The sequence below is a fragment of the Neofelis nebulosa genome, chromosome 8 (assembly GCF_028018385.1).
Source record: "Neofelis nebulosa isolate mNeoNeb1 chromosome 8, mNeoNeb1.pri, whole genome shotgun sequence".
NCBI classification, from domain to species: domain Eukaryota; kingdom Metazoa; phylum Chordata; class Mammalia; order Carnivora; family Felidae; genus Neofelis; species Neofelis nebulosa.
In genome coordinates, this window is record NC_080789.1 from 65,508,704 (window position 1) to 65,526,961 (window position 18,258).

Here is an 18,258-nt window from a genome sequence, read left to right on the forward strand (position 1 = left end):
AGCATGAAGTAGAAACATAAAGTGGGTCAGGTCTTAAGGACCTCATATGTCATGCTAAGGAGTCTGGACTCAACTCTACGGATGAAAGAGTCTTAACCTATTGTTTATGATAGAGCTTCAGAGAAGATTGAAAGCAAGAGAGTGCCATAATTTAGTTAGTTCCAAATAGAGATCTAGGATAGCAATGTGGCAAATAAATTAGATGAGGTCAAGATTGGAACCAAGACCCCTAAAAGGCTTCTGCAAAATTGTAAGCAAGAAATGGAAAGGACAGAACTGATTTAGTGGATGCTTAAATAGTAAGAATGAATAAGACAATTACTTGGTTGGGAGTAGGATACAGGGAAATCTACTAAAACTCTCATTTCTGACTTGGATGATAACATCATTAACTAAAATAGGGAGAAAAAAATAGGTCCTGGAAACAAGGAATGCGATTAGTTGTGAACATGTCAAGTTAGGGGACTATGAGATATTCAAGTGGATATGTCACACAATTGGATAGAGCTGAAGCTCCAAAGGTCAACCTAGACGATACAGGTTTGGAGGTCAGCAGTAGGGATGAATAGCTGACATTTATTGAACGCTTATCATATGCCAAAGAAATACTTAACATGAATTATCTCATTTAATCTTGAAACTAATCTTTTAAATTAGGAACTATTATTTTTTTATTTTTATTTATTTTTTTTTTAATTTTTTTAATGTTTATTTATTTTTGAGACAGAGAGAGACAGAGCATGAATGGGGGAGGGGCAGAGAGAGAGGGAGACACAGAATCGGAAGCAGGCTCCAGGCTCTGAGCCATCAGCCCAGAGCCTGACGCGGGGCTCGAACTCATGAACCGTGAGATCGTGACCTGAGCCGAAGTCGGACGCTCAACCGACTGAGCCACCCAGGCGCCCCAGGAACTATTATTTTTTAATCCACCTTAAACGAGGTAAACTGAGGAATTAAGAAGAAGCAACTGGACTACTGCAATACGGCTAGAATGGTAGAGCTGGGATACCAACACCGAGTACTTAACTATTCTTGTAATGTTAAAATCATTGAGTGCCTAGAATAATCCAGGAAAAACATACAGAATGAGAGAAATGGTCTAAAAACAAAATTCTGAAGCACATCAGTGTTTAAAGTGGGCAGAAATTCCCACAGGAAATCAAAAGAAAAAGTCAAAGGCATAGAAGGAAACAAGAGAGTGGTCCCTCCCTAGGGCCAAAGTCCAACTTCAGTGCAGCAGAGAAACAGCCAGGGAAGGACCGAAATCATCAGTGGCTATGGCACAACAGAGGCCACGTTAACCAGGAGTTTCAACACAACTGTGGAGGTGGAACGAATTTTAAGTCTGTGGAAGTGGCATCATGTGGAGTTCTCCTTAAATAATCTTGAGCAAGTTCACATACTGAGAAGGAAGAATGTGAATTAGAGACAACTAATGGAGCAAGGTCTGGGATTGAAAGGGTAATGAGGGAGGCAAAGACTGCAGCAGAGCTGTTTGAAGGATCTGTGATGGGCACAGGCTAGACAGGAAATCAGTTTAGGTCAAGAAAGGGCTGAAAGACTGGAAGAAAACAGAAGGTAGCAAAAGACCTGAAGTCTCCAAGTTCCAGAGAGGGTGGAAATGAGAAGGTAAGAAAGCTTCTCAAAAAGACTGATGTAAGAAAAAAGGGGGGGGAGGAAAGGGGTGAAACAGAAGTCGGAGAGAAAAAAAAAAGACTGATGTTCCACTTTTTTTTTTTTAGGGAGTGGGAGGGGCAGAGAGAGAGGGAGAGAGAATCTTAAGCAAGCTCCACACCCAGCGCTGAGCCCAACCTTGAAATCAGGACCTGAGATGAAATCAAGAGTCAGACGCTTAACCTACTGAGCCACCCAGGTGCCTCTATGTTACATGTTTTGAAAGTGCACAGGGGAGCTTGGAGAATGGTAGTGACCCTACCATACAGGCAAGTGAGAAAGCAGAGAAGGCGAAACAGAGTTCTTGGTTAACACACCGAGAGAGGATGGGAGTAGAAGGGCTGGTGGTCTAGGAAAGCTGAGGTTTTTTTAATCACAGAAGAGGGCCTTTCGGTGACAGGTTTAGGAGTCGGACAAAAGTCAGAACAGTATGCACACGAGAGAGACAAGTGTCCAAGAGGATTGTTATTTTGGGCGATTACCAAGAATGACGTGAACCAGCAAGACTCAAAGCTCAACATGGAACGGTGGCAAGAACAGCTCTTTTCATAGCTGGGTTTTACCTTGAATGCACGGTTTTCTTTCACATCTTCTTCACAACTTTGTAAAAAGACCTGCAGGTAGATTTCCTATGTGAAATCAATCCTATGCTAATACTACACCCCCTGAGTTTAAGGAGCTGGACTGCATTACTGTAAGCTGCCCAACAATTCTTCCCTTTGAGAACTAGGCCTCCTTCACTTTGGGCAATTTTGACAGGGCTGTTAAACAAGGGCTTCTGCCTTCCTTAACTGAGGGGTGCACCGCTGGCCATTGAGCTTGCCAGAGTACTTGTCAATTACCTTGACACAGTAATTGGTGCTGGAATGGTCACTGACCAAAGAAGAGCTTTGGTCTCTATGGAGTCTTTTCAGGGGATTTATACAGATGCTGAGACAGTCTTTTCTGACATCATGAGTTGATACTACCACTCCTAAAACTGCACACCCCCATTTCATGGGTGCTAAGAACTCAAAATATAGAAATCCAGTCTGTGACTAGAAAACAGGTAGTCAAGGCCCCACCTCTGTAGCCCATACCCTATTTAAGTACACAAAAATACCAAGACACAGACACGGCAAAATATTTAATGTCTGCCTTATCCTCCCATTCCTGTTGTGATTCAACAGCCTCCCCAAGATGGAGTATCAGAGAAAACATGGGCACTTTTTCTCAGCAGGATTTGGAAACCATTAAGGCCCTAGTTCTCTTGACTTGGAACTGAGTGCAGGTGAGATCGTTCCACAGCATGCCTCAGGCCTCTCTGTTCAAGGAAAATAGCCCCCCCGGTTCTACAGGACTCCTGAGGTCTTCTGTTCTTCTGCAGCCTGGCGCCGGGAGCTGCGCCGCTGGAAATAGTGGTAGACTCGGGCACTGCAGAGGTAGCCCCCGTACACAGTGAGGAGCATCATGGAGGTAGAGAAGGTCTTGTAGCCAATGTCAGCTAGTTGCTTGGCAGTTGGCATGTTGTCCCCTACAAAGACAGACTGGATTTAGACCCAAGGATACGGCCTCATCTGCCCAGCCCACTTCTCTGCTTAAGGCCATTCTACAACTTCTGCATCCTGCTTAGTCTGTCTGTACTCTACTCTGGGTGGCCGCTACACGCACGCAGAGTCTCATACTGGAAGATACTGTTCAAGAACTCTTAAGATTCAAAAAGACAAATATAGTCTGCATATGAGATACAAAAACACAGCTAGAAAGAGGTGCATTTGAATGACATCACAGGTAACACCCGGCCCTCTATGTTTGTGGGGAAAAGTGACTGGTATGAACCACCCAGAAATGTTTGTAACTGGTATAGGACTGTAAGCACACATCAATTTTTCTGGCTAGTAGGGAATGAATGGGGGTAGTCAGGGATTAAACGAGAGCAGGAGTTCTCTCCGGGAGATCAAATGGGAAACTTCTACGCTATATCCAATTTGTTTTCCCATAAAACCAATCTTGTTCACAGTGGTTAAGTTCCCAGGTGATCCCTCAAGCATCTGTTTAAAGCCATAATATACCTGAAATAATGCCAACAGTATGTTTATACTATTTCAATTATACTTAACCTACAACTTTAATTCCAAGTTCCAAACATAATTCCAAGAACCTATCCTAAGGGTTAAAAAGAAACTGAGTCCCCAACAAATTGTTAGCTCACATTTGCATGAATAAGTTACTTCTAATTTAACTGTTCCCTAGATACTCTGAACTAGAGAACAAGATAAAGTTTAACATGGGAATCTTTCATCCTGAACAAAATGTTCCTCAATTTGGGACTATGAATGTGTTCTTAGGCTCCTCTCTGTTGAGGGACTTGAAATTAAAAGACTGACTGAAATTAGCGAGAACAGGTTGCTTAAAAGTCAAGAATTTGGAAGAAAAGCTCAGGACTGGCTGGTTTAGGGGTCAAGAGTAGGGTGAGGCAGGGGCGCCTGGGTGGCGCAGTCGGTTAAGCGTCCGACTTCAGCCAGGTCACGATCTCGCGGTCCGTGAGTTCGAGCCCCGCGTCAGGCTCTGGGCTGATGGCTCGGAGCCTGGAGCCTGTTTCCGGTTCTGTGTCTCCCTCTCTCTCTGCCCCTCCCCCGTTCATGCTATGTCTCTCTCTGTCCCAAAAATAAATAAAAAAAAAAACAAAACAAAACAAAACAAAAAAAAAAAAAAAAAAAAGAGTAGGGTGAGGCAAAGAGCTTCTCACAGCAAGCTCTACGGGAGAAACACTGCCTTTGAGCCAGTTCCTGAGGGTGGAACCCAAGCTGGGCTGAGGCACAGCTTCCCTGAATTCTAATTCCAAATGACTATGGAAAGTGACATTACATAGAGGAAGAAAACCAAATGGCACAGGTTCAGGCGATAAAGAGTTGCGTTCTTGGTTATCTGAGGGTTGAAAGGGACCCTGAGCTGTGAGACAGTGAAGAAAACACACATACCTCGAGCTAAGGTGATAGACAAGATCCCAGAAAAGAGACCTGCAACCTTCAACCTCCGTCTCACTTATTCCTTCTCCACCTATCCCCTATTATCCCGGCCAGATGCTAACCAGTTATAGGACCACTTCTTCGAGGGGCTGGAGGAAGAAGGCTGGAAGCATTCACCAGCTAACAAAAGTAAAAGGATGGTACAGCTTGGCTAGAAGAGCGACAGAAGACCTACTGACAGATGTAATTTTGGTGTCTAGAACCTCACTTTCGTTTCTTATCTAATCCAACCTGATATTTCTATGTTCAAGCTGACAAAAACTCTCCACAGACCCTGAGCTAAGGCAGGGCAGTAGAAATGGAGAGGAAAGATGCACAAGTTATTTTGGAAGAATGTGATTTATCAACGGAATGGATTAGGGCAAAGCTGAAAATATCTCCAAGGTAGCAAATTAGAAACTCTGTGCATGGGATATTAATAGGGATAAGAAATGGAAAGAAAAAGGTGTATCACTGTGCGTATGGGGGTGGTAGTGGCAGTGAGTAGCAGTCAAGTTCATGAGATGGGTTTTGGATATGTTAAAATTCAGATGTTCAACACAACATTCATGTGATAATGCCTACCAGGCAGAAAGACATGCAAATTGGACCAGATCTTGAGAGAGAGACTAGGCTATAGATACAGAGGTTAACAGTGACACCAAAGCAGAGGATAAGACCAGAGAGAGAAACCAAGGGAACGCTAGTTTGAAGAAGAAAAAGAATTCATGAAAGAAGGCAGGTGGGAAATTCCAGAAACATCTAGGAGGGCTTTTTCATTTAACTACATCTCCCTTCCTGGTTGCAAATCACTGCAATCAAGTCACTGCCACTGACTGAGTTATCCTTCCCACCTGTGAGCCAGAATGAACACTAGGAATTACCACTCCAAGTTAAGTGCCATGAAGACTGGTCAGATGAGATCACCAGATGGGAAAAGATAACTCAATCATGGGTAAACAAACCTAGGGTAGAAGTCAATTTAGTGCACTGATTAAGTGAAAGCACAGATCCTTTTTTTTTTTTTTTTTTTTTTAAATAGGCTCAAGCCCAACATGGGGTTTGAACTCATGACCCTGAGATGGAGAGTCCCATGCTCTACCAATTGGGCCAGCCAGGCACCCAGTTAAAGCACAAATTCTCAGCCAGAGTTCCAGTAGAGCCAAGAACACCACCTCCCAAGTTTCATGTGTCTATGTATTTTTCTGGGACAGAGAGAAATAGATTACTAGAAGGGTAACTTTTTACCTCAAAGATAAGAATTCTTGTGATTTTCTGGTTAAGGGAACAGAAGTAAAGGCGCAGCAGCTTGAGGATGTTAACAAGATCAAGGAAATTCTATTTTGTTTATTGATAAGATACGGATATGTTTTAAAAAGGAAAAGGCTGGGGCGCCTGGGTGGCGCAGTCGGTTAAGCCTCCGACTTCAGCCAGGTCACGATCTCGCGGTCCGTGAGTTCGAGCCCCGCGTCAGGCTCTGGGCTGATGGCTCGGAGCCTGGAGCCTGTTTCCGATTCTGTGTCTCCCTCTCTCTCTGCCCCTCCCCCGTTCATGCTCTGTCTCTCTCTGTCCCAAAAATAAATAAAAAACGTTGGAAAAAAAAAAAATTAAAAAAAAAAAATAAATAAAAAGGAAAAGGCTGGTGGCTAACCTGAGAATAAAAAAAGAGGTGGATAGGATGGAACAAGATCCAGGATGGTTCAGGAAAAGGCAAAATTAGAAGCCCAGGTAGAAGGATTTACCTTGGAAATGAAAGAAACTTGTGAGGTTAGCAACACACTCTCATATGAGAGACATCCATTTTCTTAAAAAAAAAAAAGAAGAAGAAGAAGAAGAAGAAGAAGAAGAAGAAGAAGAAGAAGAAGAAGAAGAAGAAGAAGAAAAAGAAAAGAAAGAAAAGAAAAAAGCTCAAAGCCGGGTCTGTTATGGGGTGATGGGGTTAGACTGAAGTTTTTAAAAAGTAGGGAGGCAAAAAAAAAAAACAAAAAAAACCACAACAGGGAAAAAAACACAAGAACCAGTATGAAAAATTCCATAGGAGTGCAATCTGCAAAGTTCCGGCTCTTCTCTTTTTCTGCCCCCTAAACATGGGAGTACCTGAAGACTCGAGTTTCTCCTCTGGAAATCATTTCCTCAAATGTGTTCCAGCCACCTCCGCCTAGATTTACTCATTTATCTGTCTACCTTTTACTCGTACTATGAAGGCCACAAAGAAGAACACGGCTTATGTCACAAAGCAGCTATGGTCTGATGGGGAAAAGCCATATATCCCAAATCCTGTTACCTAAGGCAGAAGACGGAGCGGATCAGAAGAGAGGCAAAGTGAGAGTTCAGAGAAAAGGTGGGGGCTCAAGAAAAGTTAGCAATAAGCTGGGGAGGGGGTGTGCGGCTCTGTCTTTTAGATGCGCAGGCAGGATTTACACCAGTAGAGAATAAGGGGGGGGGGGGGGCATTCGAGGAGCCGAAAGCAGCGAGTGGAGCTGTTTAATCTGTAAGCACGAAGGGTGCCCGGCGAAAGCCACATATCAAGGCGCAGCCGACTGTAAGGCAGGGAAGGGTCCGAGCTACCGAAGTCAGAGCATGGAGGGCCAAGGCGCGGGGTTGCAGTCAAGGTTTCACGGAAACCTATGGCTGTCGGGGGCCTGTAGGGCTGGAAGCCGGGCAGATGGCGGCTCGCGCGGTTCGCGGCGCAGGAAACGCGGTGATCTCAAGGGCACTGAAGACGGGGGCTTGCCAAGATGGGTTAACAAAGGCCGACCCAAGACCGGGCGCCTCAGCGGACAGGCGGCCCCTGCGGGACCCTCGCAACGGTGTACCTGGATGTTGCAGCTCCCCAGCGTCCAACCTCGGCCTCTGCAGGCAGCGTCAGGCCGCCGCAATCTGCGCAATTTCCTAGCGCAGCCGGACTCAGCAACACTGACCATGTATGCGTTACTGGCATAGACCTGGGGCGCTATTGGCGCGGAAAGCCACCCTTTCCGCCCCCCCCCCCCCCACCCGACCGGCTTACCCTCTAGGACTCCGCTCCGGACGCCAGAGAGAGCAGCGCGCGGAACACAACACAAAGCCACCCACCGAGGATGCAGCTCTCGTCTGCCGCAGCTCGGCTGGTTGCCGCCTTTGTGCTTCCGGGCCAGTCACCCTTACTACGCATCCTCAGACGAGTCTTTTTTTCGGAGAGGACCGTTGCATTCTGGGGGTTGTAGTCATTGTCCATTGAGAGAGGGTCTTTGGCGACCCAGCTCTAGAACCGGAACTTTTAGGGATACACAGTCAAGATAGAAAACATAACCTTTCTCTTCGACTCAGAGACAGTCAGCCAATCCCCAGCCTAGGCGCGGTGACGCCCCCGGAGCTAGTAGATTCTCTAGGGGTCAGCCCGCTGGAGGTGGGCCGCACTCCCCCTAGAGCCTGGAGCTGCCCTCTTCCGCGTGGCCGGCTTTGGCCGAACTCAGGTAGGAACCGATACGCACCGCGAGGCCTGGACCGCCAAGAATGCTACAGGTTTGGCTAGGGCCACAGAGTGGGCACGAGGGACGAATGTCTGACGTTTCCGGCCAGTGCGTGAGCTCCCCGCTTGCAGGAGGAGTGGTGAAGACCCAAAGACGCACTGGGAAGGGAGTGTCACTTGGGGGAAAAAGGACCCGCATGGGCACCCCTGCCAGGGACCCAGAGTGGCTGGGATTATCGAGGGGGGATTTCCGGGGTTTTTTCTTCATTTTTTTTTCCTGTGGCATGAGTGAAAATCTATACATGCAGTGATACACCACAGCATACACACTGCCACGTGCGCTGAAGCGCCCCCCTCCCCCCCAACTCGTTTCTGGAAAAACCACGATTTATTGAGTAGACAAGTAGTAGGCTTGATTGGAAGGCCCAGATTGTTAACTGTGGAGTGAACAAAAGTAGGCAAAGGTGTCGGACTACCTAACAAGGTCGCAGCTGCAGCTGAAGGCAAAGAACTGTCTTTCTGTCCCCACTTTGACCTCCTGGGGAGGAGCTCTGGTTTCAGTCAGTGTCCGGACCTGGGCCCAGCCAAATCTGGGGTGGCTGTGCCCCTCACTCCTGCAGCCTGATGCAGGCAGCTCTGCCCTTTACTGGTTAAGGCAGTGTGAATCCTCGAGGGCTGGGACTGAGAGGAGCCTGCCTCCCTGGTTTGGCACAGAGTAAGAAAGGGTTAACATAATGCTGGCAGAACCACAGTGTGCCAGGTGCTGCCACATAGGAAGCTGAGATCCTCTGCTGAACATGGCTGGAGGCTGGCAGGCCCATAGGGCCTATTTATAGCCAGGGGTCCAGGCTGCTGACCTGTGACATTCCCTGGCTGCCAATCCTTCCTGAAACAAGGCCAGTTCAAAGCACACTCCCTCCTCCCCTTCCCGTTCTTTCCTCATCACAGGGGGTAGGGTGGTTTTAATTTTTTCCTCCTTGAGTTTCCCAGCTCCAGAGGTGCCCAAAGTGGTCAATACCTCAGGAGAAGGCCTTCAGATGACATAGGAGAGCTGGCCTTGGAATGTCAGGAGCCATCAACATGGACTTGCTCACCCTTACTTCCCTATCCCAGATTACCCTTTGGGCCACTCTCTGGCCCCCTGATGCAGGTGTTGGTTAGTTGCCCTGGCTGCTCTGGGGGCAGCTGAGAAATAGGTATAGGGTTTGGGAGGAGAAAAGGGGTGGAGCTAAGGATGTCCTTGGGAAGACAGCGGCAGGAGGGACCCAAATGACACCTCCCCCCACTAGAGCTCCAGAGAAGAGAGGCGGAGCAAATTCAAAGGTCATAGGGAGCAGAGTGATCTGAATCAGCTATGAAAAGGTGTAGCTGTCAGCAGATTAGGTTCCTGCTCCCCAAAGAGGGCCCTGGCCGGGAGGGTGAGGGAAGGCTTAGAAAGGTCATGCATGATGGGGAGAAGCTGGCAAGAACTAGGAAGTCCCCGGGGAGAATGACAAGCCCCAGGGCCAGAGATGCCAGCATGGCAGCAAGTCTGGTGCCAGGGCAGCCTGGGGGCGGGGGGGAATAGGAATGACCAGAGGTTTCTGAGGACGCAGATGTTGCTAGGAGAAGCTAGGAGGGGGTTGAGAGCTTTGTATTTTGTTAACAAACACTGAGATCCATTGATGCTGTGTGGGGCTTGGCAGAGGTCAGAGCAAAGGGGTCCCTGGGGCCTGTGTCGGCTCAAAAGCCCAGACCCCTCCTTGGCAGCCCTTACCTCATTCCTCTTGTGGCTGAGGTACTTCTTTAGCCATTTAACTGGGCTTGGGGACAGGACTTCTGGTGTGTGAGAGGCAGCAGTGGGCAGCCCTTGCCTCCCTCTCCCTTCACCCTCCCCTCAACACACACACCCAAAGCAGACAGGACTGGGGTGTGATTCTACCCCTTTCAGAGGACAAGGAGAAAACCCCGCATCTGGAGAGGGACAAGGCAACTCCATTTCTGGCGAGATGCGGTGGCAAGAGGCTATGGGCTGCTTGATGGTTCAGGATCTCCAGGCAGGTAGTTGGGCCCCACAGCCTCCTGTCCCCCAGAAGAGGCTGCTCCATGGAGAGTCCCAGAGATCCTGGTGGCCAGGTACTCCAAGCTTCTGACTATCTCCACTGGGGTAAAGAAGCTGCCTGGCCTGGCCCCAGCTCCGCTCACAAATGTTCTGGATGATTCTGCAGGCAACAGATGAATTCACCCACTGGATGGTTCTCATAGCATATCTTGTACACAGCCATGAATAGAGGAAACCTAGAATGGGGAAGGAGAAACCCAGATTAGCCTTCCGGTATACCTCTACTACCTGCCCCCGCCCACTCCCTGTCCTCCTCCTAACCCTCCACTCTCCTACTCTCCCACCTTTGAGCTCAGGCCGACTCTGGTTCTCAATTTCCAATTGCTGAGAAGTTGAACTCCTAATCCTGGGTTTAAGGCAGGTTGTTAATTGCCCTGCTCTCTATTGTATTGAACTTGCCTGTATGATTCCCTGGCATGAATTTTTTTTCTAGTTGGGTAAACCACTTAACCTCTCTAAGTATCAGAATCATCAACTATAAAATAGGACCAATATAACAAAGTAATGAAGAAGCCATTATGTATTAATGTGTAGGTGCTCAATAAATACATTTCCTTCTTCCCATCCTCTTACACAGGCTGCTTCCTTTACCTTGAGGCTTTCCACCGACCAGCCATAAGCTGATCTTCTGAACCTGTTTCATACTCTCTTATTCTAGGATTCTTTCTCAGATCAGTAGAGCTCTGCTCTGATCAGCCCATCACTCCCACTGTCTTTGTGCTCCCTGAAAAGGAGCACTTTGACACAGAGGCTGTCTTCCTCACCCCTCGGCACCCAGGACAAGATTCAGGGGACAGAAAGGTTGGCCTCCAGGGAGCAGCTTAGATGGGATGATGGGACAGTCAGTTGAGTTTACTCCTGCTGCCCCAGAGCTCCAGCCCCCATAGCAAAGGACAGGAGGAAAGGACCGGAAGTGAGGCTATGCAAAGGGGTCCAAGCAATGTGGTGCAAAGAGCAGTAGGCTGGAGGGAGTTCAAAGACTATGAAGTAGCAGAGGGACAGCGGGCAGACCAGACTCTCTCCAAGCTGTAGTCTCCTTGTCTGTAAATACAAGGTTCCCTCTCCACCCACTTCACCGATTGAGGAGGGATCAGGAAGATGAGTGTGGAAAGCACTTGTGGCTGTGGTTCCCTCCTCCACTGGGGCTGGGGCAGACACCTACTTGTCCACCATGCCCTTGTGTTGGAGGATGCTGTGTAGCTCCCGGGCTGTCGGGGGCCCCTGCAGCTTCTGCCCATTCAGCATCTCTTTCTCCAGCTGCTCAATGGGCTGTGAAGAAAACGAGACGGGTGGATGGAAATGGCAGAGAAGGGTTGTCAGGGGGAGGTGGAGAGTCTGGGGCTCAGATGGGAGGTGGGATCTTAGGCACCTAAAGGGCCCACCCTCCATTCTCCATTCTCCCAAGGTTCCCACCTTTCCTGTGCGGACGAAGGCCTCGGCCACCTTTCGGTTCCTCCCTCCGTAGCAGGTGGTGATGAGGTCACCGATACCACAGCTCTCCAAGAAGGTGGCAGAGGACACAGGGCCACTGCAGAAGAGCTTGGCAAAGGCGACCATCTCCATGAGCCCCAGCCGGATCACCGCTGCCTTGGTGTTGTCACCAAAGCCCAGCCCGTCACAGAAGCCAGCTCCCACGGCCACTATATTCTTTGGGGAGTGGAGGTCACAGGTGAGAAAGGATCCCTTCCTGCAGGCCCTCGGGCGCCACCCTCATGCCCCTTCCATCAGCCATGTGAAATATAGTGGGTGGGCTCCTCAACTAGCTCCTCCTCTTGATTTTCCCACTTGCTGTACCCCTGGGCTTGTGCTTCCTGGCTCTGCAACCCTGCCCCCTACTCCATCCTTGAGAACATTTCCTGAAAACCAATCTTCTGTTCAGCTAGCCCTCCCATCCTTGACTATTCTGTTCCATATCCCTGATGTCCTCAACTTGTCCAAGATCCAGAGTTCTGGCCATCAACCTGCCTGGGTGCCCTAGATATCTTATCTCCCATTAGCCTGGGGGCTTTCCCAGGACATCTCTTCCCCCTGGACCACCTACTGGAGGCAGGGACAGGAATGTCCTACAAGGGGCTATAGGGAGAAAGGGAGGAGGAGGGAGGTTCAATGTTTGATAGTGAGTAATTGTCAGGCCTGAATGACCCTGACCTTGCTGTTGCAATTCTTCCTGCGTGTGTGGGACTTGGTGGGGAAGGCAAGCAATTGCCCAAGAGTGAGGAGTACCAGCCACCTCGTATAGCTAAGCCAGGCCCTCCATCAGGATCTTCTCCCCACCTCATAGGTGCCTCTGCACCCCTCTCACCTTTAAGGCCCCACAAATCTCTACTGTATCCACCTCTGGCACCACTGTGATGCGGAAATTGGGTGTCTGCATCAGCTTTTTCAGAAGCTCTCCTTGGGCCTGGTCCTTGCAGCCTAAAGTGGGAAGGGACGTGAAGCTTTGAGAGGGGATTCTCTTCCCACACCAGCCCTAAGCAGGACCTGCCACCTTTTCCCTGGGGGGGAGGGGGGGTCCCGGTCCTCCCTCACCTCTGATGCTTGGGTCTTCTTTCCTTTGCCTGCCTTATGGGGGAAAAGATGGCTACGTGGGGGAGGGGGGAAACGGAGAGGGGATGTGACAAGCTGCACTTGTCAGTGATGGTTAGGGCTCTCACCAATGGTTGTCTCACAGAACTTCTCATCAGCCACCTCGCTGGCAATGTTGGCCCCCATCAGCACACTCATGGGGATGCCAAGGTGCTCCCCAATCACTTCAGAGATGAGCTTCAGCCCTTTAGGGCCCTCGTCTACCCCCTGGGCACAGGATGGAGCTCAGGCCAGGTGCCCTTTATGCCCAACTGAGGGCTTCCCACCCAGAAGTCCTGCCCCTTCCAAATCTACTGTTCATCAGTGTCCCTCCCCAAAGGCCCTGTCCCATTCGAACTCAGCCAAAGCTTGCCGTGAGGAGGGTAGATGGCACGTGAAAATGAATCCATTTGAAAATTCTTCCATATACCCTCAACCAACCTACTTCTTGACATCCCTCAACAACCCACCCCCAAGGACCTCAAACTAACTTCCATCCCAGTCACTGCTCCAAACCACCTTCCCTTTCACATTCCTCAAACCCAACAGCTCCTCATACCCCCAGGCATCTCTAGTATGCCTCCCAAACTGCAGACATCTGCCTCCAAAGCTACTTCTAACTTCCCCCCAACCACCCTCCCCACCCCAGCGGCCCCCAGCACCTATTTCTCAGCCTCCTCCAAGCAACTCCTCTCTTCTCTCCAAAAAACTCTTGGCCTACTTCTGCCATTTTCTGTTCTCACTTCCCCTACCCTCACCCCACAGCAGTTAGCTGCACCCCATCCACACGAAAGTGTTCCTGGCACCTTAATAAGAGATACACCAATGGCGTTTGCCTTCAGGTGGCCCTTGAGTTGATCACAAATCTTGCCGATGAACTGATGGGGCACCACAAAGATCAGGATGTCAGCACCGGCTGCAGCCTGGACCACATCTGGGACAGCCACCTGTGGGGGGCGACCAGTGCTCATGGGCCTCACGGACTTCTGCTAGCCCATTCTGGAGATCTAGGGGCCAAGATGTGAGGCTGGTGGGGGAGAAGGAAGGGCAGTCAGGGGATCTAATCTGGAAGGCCTGAACTTGGAGGAAATGGAACACTGCATTCCCTCCCCCTCGCTGTCATTCCCTCTCCGGCTCCAGCTGCCCCGGGGCTCTTGAGGACTCCTGGGAGCCTCCTCTCAGTGCTTCTGTAGCCCTTGGCTGTGGGACAGTGAGGGAAGCCACAGAAGGCCTGGGCTTGGCAGGAGGGAGAGGCCAAGTAGGGTTTCATCACCCTGATTCTTAAGGCTCCCAACTGGGAAGGGAGAGCCCTTCCTGCTGTCTTCCCTGCTCCCCCTTTCCAGGTTGGGAACAAGCCACGTGGATTTGACTAGAGACCTTAAGTCCAAGGAGCAGCCTCCACGTCTGCTAATAACCCAGTGAATAAGTAACAGGATTAGAGCCTGAGGCAGGCGCTACCCAGACCCCAAGTCTTTAGTTGTCATGGAAACCAACTTCCTCGTCCTCCCTTTCCTACTTGGGAGCCCATAAGTGTATTGGTGTTGGGGTGGGGGGCCAGTGGAGGTGGAGGTGGAGAGGGTTCAAGTTCTTTTCAGTCCCAGGAAGTCCCAGGAGAGCAGTTTGGGGATTTTATATAGGGGTGCCCTGTGCCTAGAGCAGCCCTCCCAAGATGCTTTCCAAGTCCAAGTAACAGCTGAAATGACCCCTCTCTCAGCAGGAGGCACCCCTCCGCTTCCCTCTCCCAGGGTATTGGAGCTTACCACGTTGGGGGGCAACTTGTGCCCTGGCAGGTATTTGACATTCTCATGCTGTGTGTTGATGATCTCTGTCAGCTTTTTCCCCCCGATGTCTTCCTCAAACACCCACATGGTCACCCGTGGGTCAAAGTGTGACAGCTGGGCCGCATTGCCACCCACAATCTTGGCGATAGCGGAGCCCCTGGTGGGAGGGAGAGCACAGAAAGTGGAGGAGTCAGGGCAAGAGGGAGGAACGGTGGCAGGGGAGAGGGCAACGCTCCACCTCAGGATGGCACCACAGCCTACCAGATTATTTGCTTGCCACCTTCCTTATGACCTGGACCACCACCATGAAAGTGCGTCTTTGGCAGTAGAAAGGAGACTTAGTCTATCTTATACTTTGCAGTTGGAAAAGGGGAACAGCCTTCAACCCCCCAGCCCTAAGCAGCTATTCAGGCAGAGAGGACTCTGGAAGCTCCCTTCCTGTGGTGAACAGGTGCAGCTGCCCAGGCAAGCAAGGGCCAGGAAAAGGTTTGGGCACCATCTGTCCTGTGGGGGTAGGCACAGAAGATAGCAGGGGTGGTACGGAAATTCGAGGGCATTTCCTACCCAGTGTCTGCCTCCTGCCCACCAAGCCTCTCTCCCTAACCCCCTGTGTACTTGGGGGAACCTCCCTTTCCCTCCCCATACTTGACAGAGTCACTTACCAGTTGCCGGAGCCTACAATGCAGACTTTCTTGCCAGCCATCGTGCCGCTGCTCTAACCGATCTGGCTCAGTGCTGCACTCCCAGCTTCTCTGCGGGGCTCGGAGCATATAACTCCACCACACGTGGGTGCAGCCAAGTCCCGCCCTCCAGGGGCGGGTGGGGAGGCGGGAGCCCCGGGAGACGGAATCTGGCAAAGCCAGGGAAAGGAGAGAAAAGAGACAGGTGGAGAACAGGAATGAGGCAGAGTCCAGGCCCCGCTTTTCTTTTTAGGTTTGCCAGCTGATGGTGCTAGTGAGCTTCTTCCCTTGGCCCCAGCCCTCCCTCCCTGTAATGGTCTCATTTTGAAATCTGCCAAGAAATAGCCCAGATGAAAAGCAAGTGACTGGTCCCCCCCAATCCCTTCTGTCCCCCAGCACTGGCCTAAGTTGTATTCAGTCCTAGTCGCAAATACAGGAATGCTTTCTTTTCCAAGGTAGGAATCACGCCACATATCCTCCTAGGACCCCAAAGTCTGCTGTAGAGGTTTATCCTCTAGCAGTGACAAAAGACTACATGTCACTGGCCCCACACTAGCTCTGCTGCAGGGCTGCGTGAGTGAGGTGCATGGGTGTAGACTCACTTTTGAGGATAAGACTATGTAAGAGGTAAGGGCCTGCTTTGGGGGCATCCCAGCCCAAGGATTAGGAGAGACCTCAAGAGCCCCAAGAGACAAGGTCATCTTGGTTACCTAGTGTTCATCTGAGGGACTCACCCTTGGGCCTCTCTCCTCACCCCAAAGGATCCTCACCTGAATGTCTTCCAGGAAAAGAAGGTGGGAAAAGCCAAAGTTAAAAGCTCTGATGCCACGTGGCTTACAATTCTCTTGCAGACTCTGGGTTTAAGGAAGAAGAGGACAGGACAGAAAAGAAGGCAGCTAAAGCATTCACTGTCCTTGAGAGGTTTTGAGCTTCCTTCAAGTCTTTCTTGGGTTTCCAAGCTACCACATCATGGGCTCCCTCAGGTTACTGGCTAGTTTGCAAGAAGCCAGAAAGGGGGAGGCAAGACCTGGGGCAGCTGGAACTTCTGTGGAGCTTTGTGGTCTCAGATCTTGTAATGGAGAAGCGGGGTGTGTGATTTGGGGCACAGGAAGAGACTGGAAAGAATACATTGAGGGGCACCTGGGTGGCTCAGTCGTTAAGCATCTGACTTCGGCTCAGGTCATGATTTCACGGTTCGTTAGTTTGAGCCCTGCTTTGGGCTCTCTGCTGTCAGCACAGAGCCCGATTCAGATCATCTGCCGCCCCCCACCCCCGCCACCACTCCCCCGCTCACACTGTCTCTCTCTCAAAAATAAACATTAAAAAAAAGAAAGAACACATTGAACAGTCCAGGGCCCTACATCACCCACAGCCATTTGAGAAGAGAAGCAGCTCCGGTTTCTAGGCTGAACTGGAATGGGACAAATGGCTCTAACACTCCAGCTGTCCCTGCACCTTGGCCTAAAGGGCAGACGCCACTGTCTGCTCATGTGCTGACCTCCTGGCTTGGCAGATTGCTGAGTGGGTGTTTTCATCCCTCTGGGCCACTGCTGGCCGCCAACAGCAACGAGCACTAGGCCAGAGGGGAGCCTGTGTGCAACCACTGTGTAAGAGTAAATGGGCTCGAGGGCAAGTCTGTGGAGAAAAGGTTTTTCTAAGTTCTAGGGACTGCCTGAGAAGAGCCCACCATATTCCCCTCCCATGGCCAGGGAGTTCCCATAGGGAAACATACACGAAGTTGGTAGTTGGTTTCCCTTAGGAGTAAAGTTGCACCTGCTACAAAGCCAGCCTCCCACAGATCGCTCCATTATTGCACTGGCACAAAGACAAAGGCACCAGTGCCAAGTGCCAGCTGGGAACACTGATTATGGGTGATGGAAGAGAAAGAATGCTTCTGTCCCTGGTGCATATGATGGGAATCCCAGAGAATGGACGCTTATGCATAAAACAACCCCCTTGTTTTTGCCTAAATGCTTCCTTCTCTCATTTTGCCCTTAAAATCATCTTACTAAGTATGGAGACAAAGAAATTGTGCATTTATATAGAATAAAGAGTGTGCAGATTCAGAATTAGCTCATCACAGGAAGTTATCTGTACCAGAGCTCTTTTCCCAAGAGCGAACTGTAGATTATTTGCTTGAAATTAATAATGGTTCATCAGCCATTCATTACACATGTAATTAGCCTGGGTAAAAACAGATGCCATGTCAATGTCCTTGACATCAATTTTTTCCACTCCCAAGTTCTCACCCCACACGTTCTTCTGTTTTTCCTACTCAAGTCTGGTAAACCCCCAAGTTCCAAATTGGGAACAGGCTGCATCCTTGGTGGGTTTGACTGCATGCAGACAATACTTGGGTGTTCCCATCCGTGGAGGCGAAGGAGAATTTTTTTACAACTTTGGACTGCATTGCGCTCATCCTACATTCTAAACCCCTTCATGGGTAGAACCAAGCTAGACAATGCCACCAGGTGGGAAGCTGGCACATTATGATGCGAACTGCAGAATTTCATGCTTCTGCAGACAGATCAATCCTGAGCAGTCTTCTCAACTCTGCAGAGGGGCTGATCATTTGTAGTATGGAGAGGACAACACTTCTCTGCTGGTCTGAAGAACTGAAATCTCACTCAGGACCATGAAGTGGAACCTTAGAGGGACAGCAGGCAGAGGAACACAGTCTTCAGTTGCGCAGGCCCTACCTAGATAGGACCCCTGAGAAGAGGAACTCCTCTACAGGTGGCTCAGGATCGTCAAGCCTAAGGAATCACAGGCACTCAAGGGCAGTGCTCTTGAGCCAATAGGTGCTGTGGGGAGCTCAGAAGGTTAGGAGGGATGGCAGTGCCGTGGTCTTGTTAATACCTCCCGAACAAGAGCCGGGGGCGGGACTCTTAGATCCAGTGAGGAAGGCCAATAATCCCAACCAGCACCTGGCCTGCTTGGACCACTGGGCTGACAGAGCAAGCTCTAAGGTGAGAACCTGATGTCCACAGGGTAGAAACCTTGTTTTCCACCGTATTCC

General features: G+C 50.0%; 2 protein-coding genes and 1 non-coding gene across 4 annotated transcripts; all 3 read right to left on the minus strand.

The window, feature by feature from the left end:
- Positions 1-2,785: 2,785 nt before the first annotated feature.
- LOC131519620 (cytochrome c oxidase assembly protein COX14) lies at positions 2,786-9,611 on the minus strand. Of its 2 annotated transcripts, XM_058742836.1 has the most exons (3): positions 7,672-9,611; positions 7,478-7,577; positions 2,786-3,187 (listed from the first exon to the last, which is right to left on the minus strand). In XM_058742836.1, exon 3 carries the CDS (start codon positions 3,177-3,179, stop codon positions 3,006-3,008), a length of 174 nt encoding a protein of 57 aa, XP_058598819.1. In that variant the 5' UTR covers positions 3,180-3,187; positions 7,478-7,577; positions 7,672-9,611; the 3' UTR covers positions 2,786-3,005. The 2 variants fall into 2 exon arrangements, with proteins under 2 accessions (XP_058598819.1, XP_058598818.1); XM_058742835.1 differs by lacking the exon at positions 7,478-7,577.
- Positions 5,709-5,781, minus strand: TRNAE-CUC (transfer RNA glutamic acid (anticodon CUC)). The gene has a single exon. It is a non-coding gene; the product is annotated as a tRNA-Glu (tRNA).
- A 118-nt stretch (positions 9,612-9,729) lies between the features above and the next one.
- GPD1 (glycerol-3-phosphate dehydrogenase 1) lies at positions 9,730-15,384 on the minus strand. The gene is made up of 8 exons (XM_058742834.1): positions 15,222-15,384; positions 14,539-14,716; positions 13,585-13,725; positions 12,868-13,006; positions 12,516-12,628; positions 11,627-11,860; positions 11,376-11,482; positions 9,730-10,389 (listed from the first exon to the last, which is right to left on the minus strand). The coding sequence occupies exons 1-8, from the start codon at positions 15,260-15,262 to the stop codon at positions 10,293-10,295; spliced, it is 1,050 nt and encodes a 349-aa protein (XP_058598817.1). The 5' UTR covers positions 15,263-15,384; the 3' UTR covers positions 9,730-10,292.
- Positions 15,385-18,258: the final 2,874 nt, after the last annotated feature.

Excerpts from the sequence above, each read along its gene's own strand:
- LOC131519620 (XM_058742835.1), bottom strand. The coding sequence starts at position 3,179 with ATGCCAACTGCCAAGCAACTAGCTGACATTGGCTACAAGACCTTCTCT.
- GPD1 (XM_058742834.1), bottom strand. The coding sequence starts at position 15,262 with ATGGCTGGCAAGAAAGTCTGCATTGTAGGCTCCGGCAACTG. Across the intron at positions 13,726-14,538 it reads ACAAGTTGCCCCCCAACGTG|GTGGCTGTCCCAGATGTGGT; the intron begins GTAAGCTCCAAT and ends CGCCCCCCACAG. Across the intron at positions 11,861-12,515 it reads AGATTTGTGGGGCCTTAAAG|AATATAGTGGCCGTGGGAGC; the intron begins GTGAGAGGGGTG and ends CACTCCCCAAAG.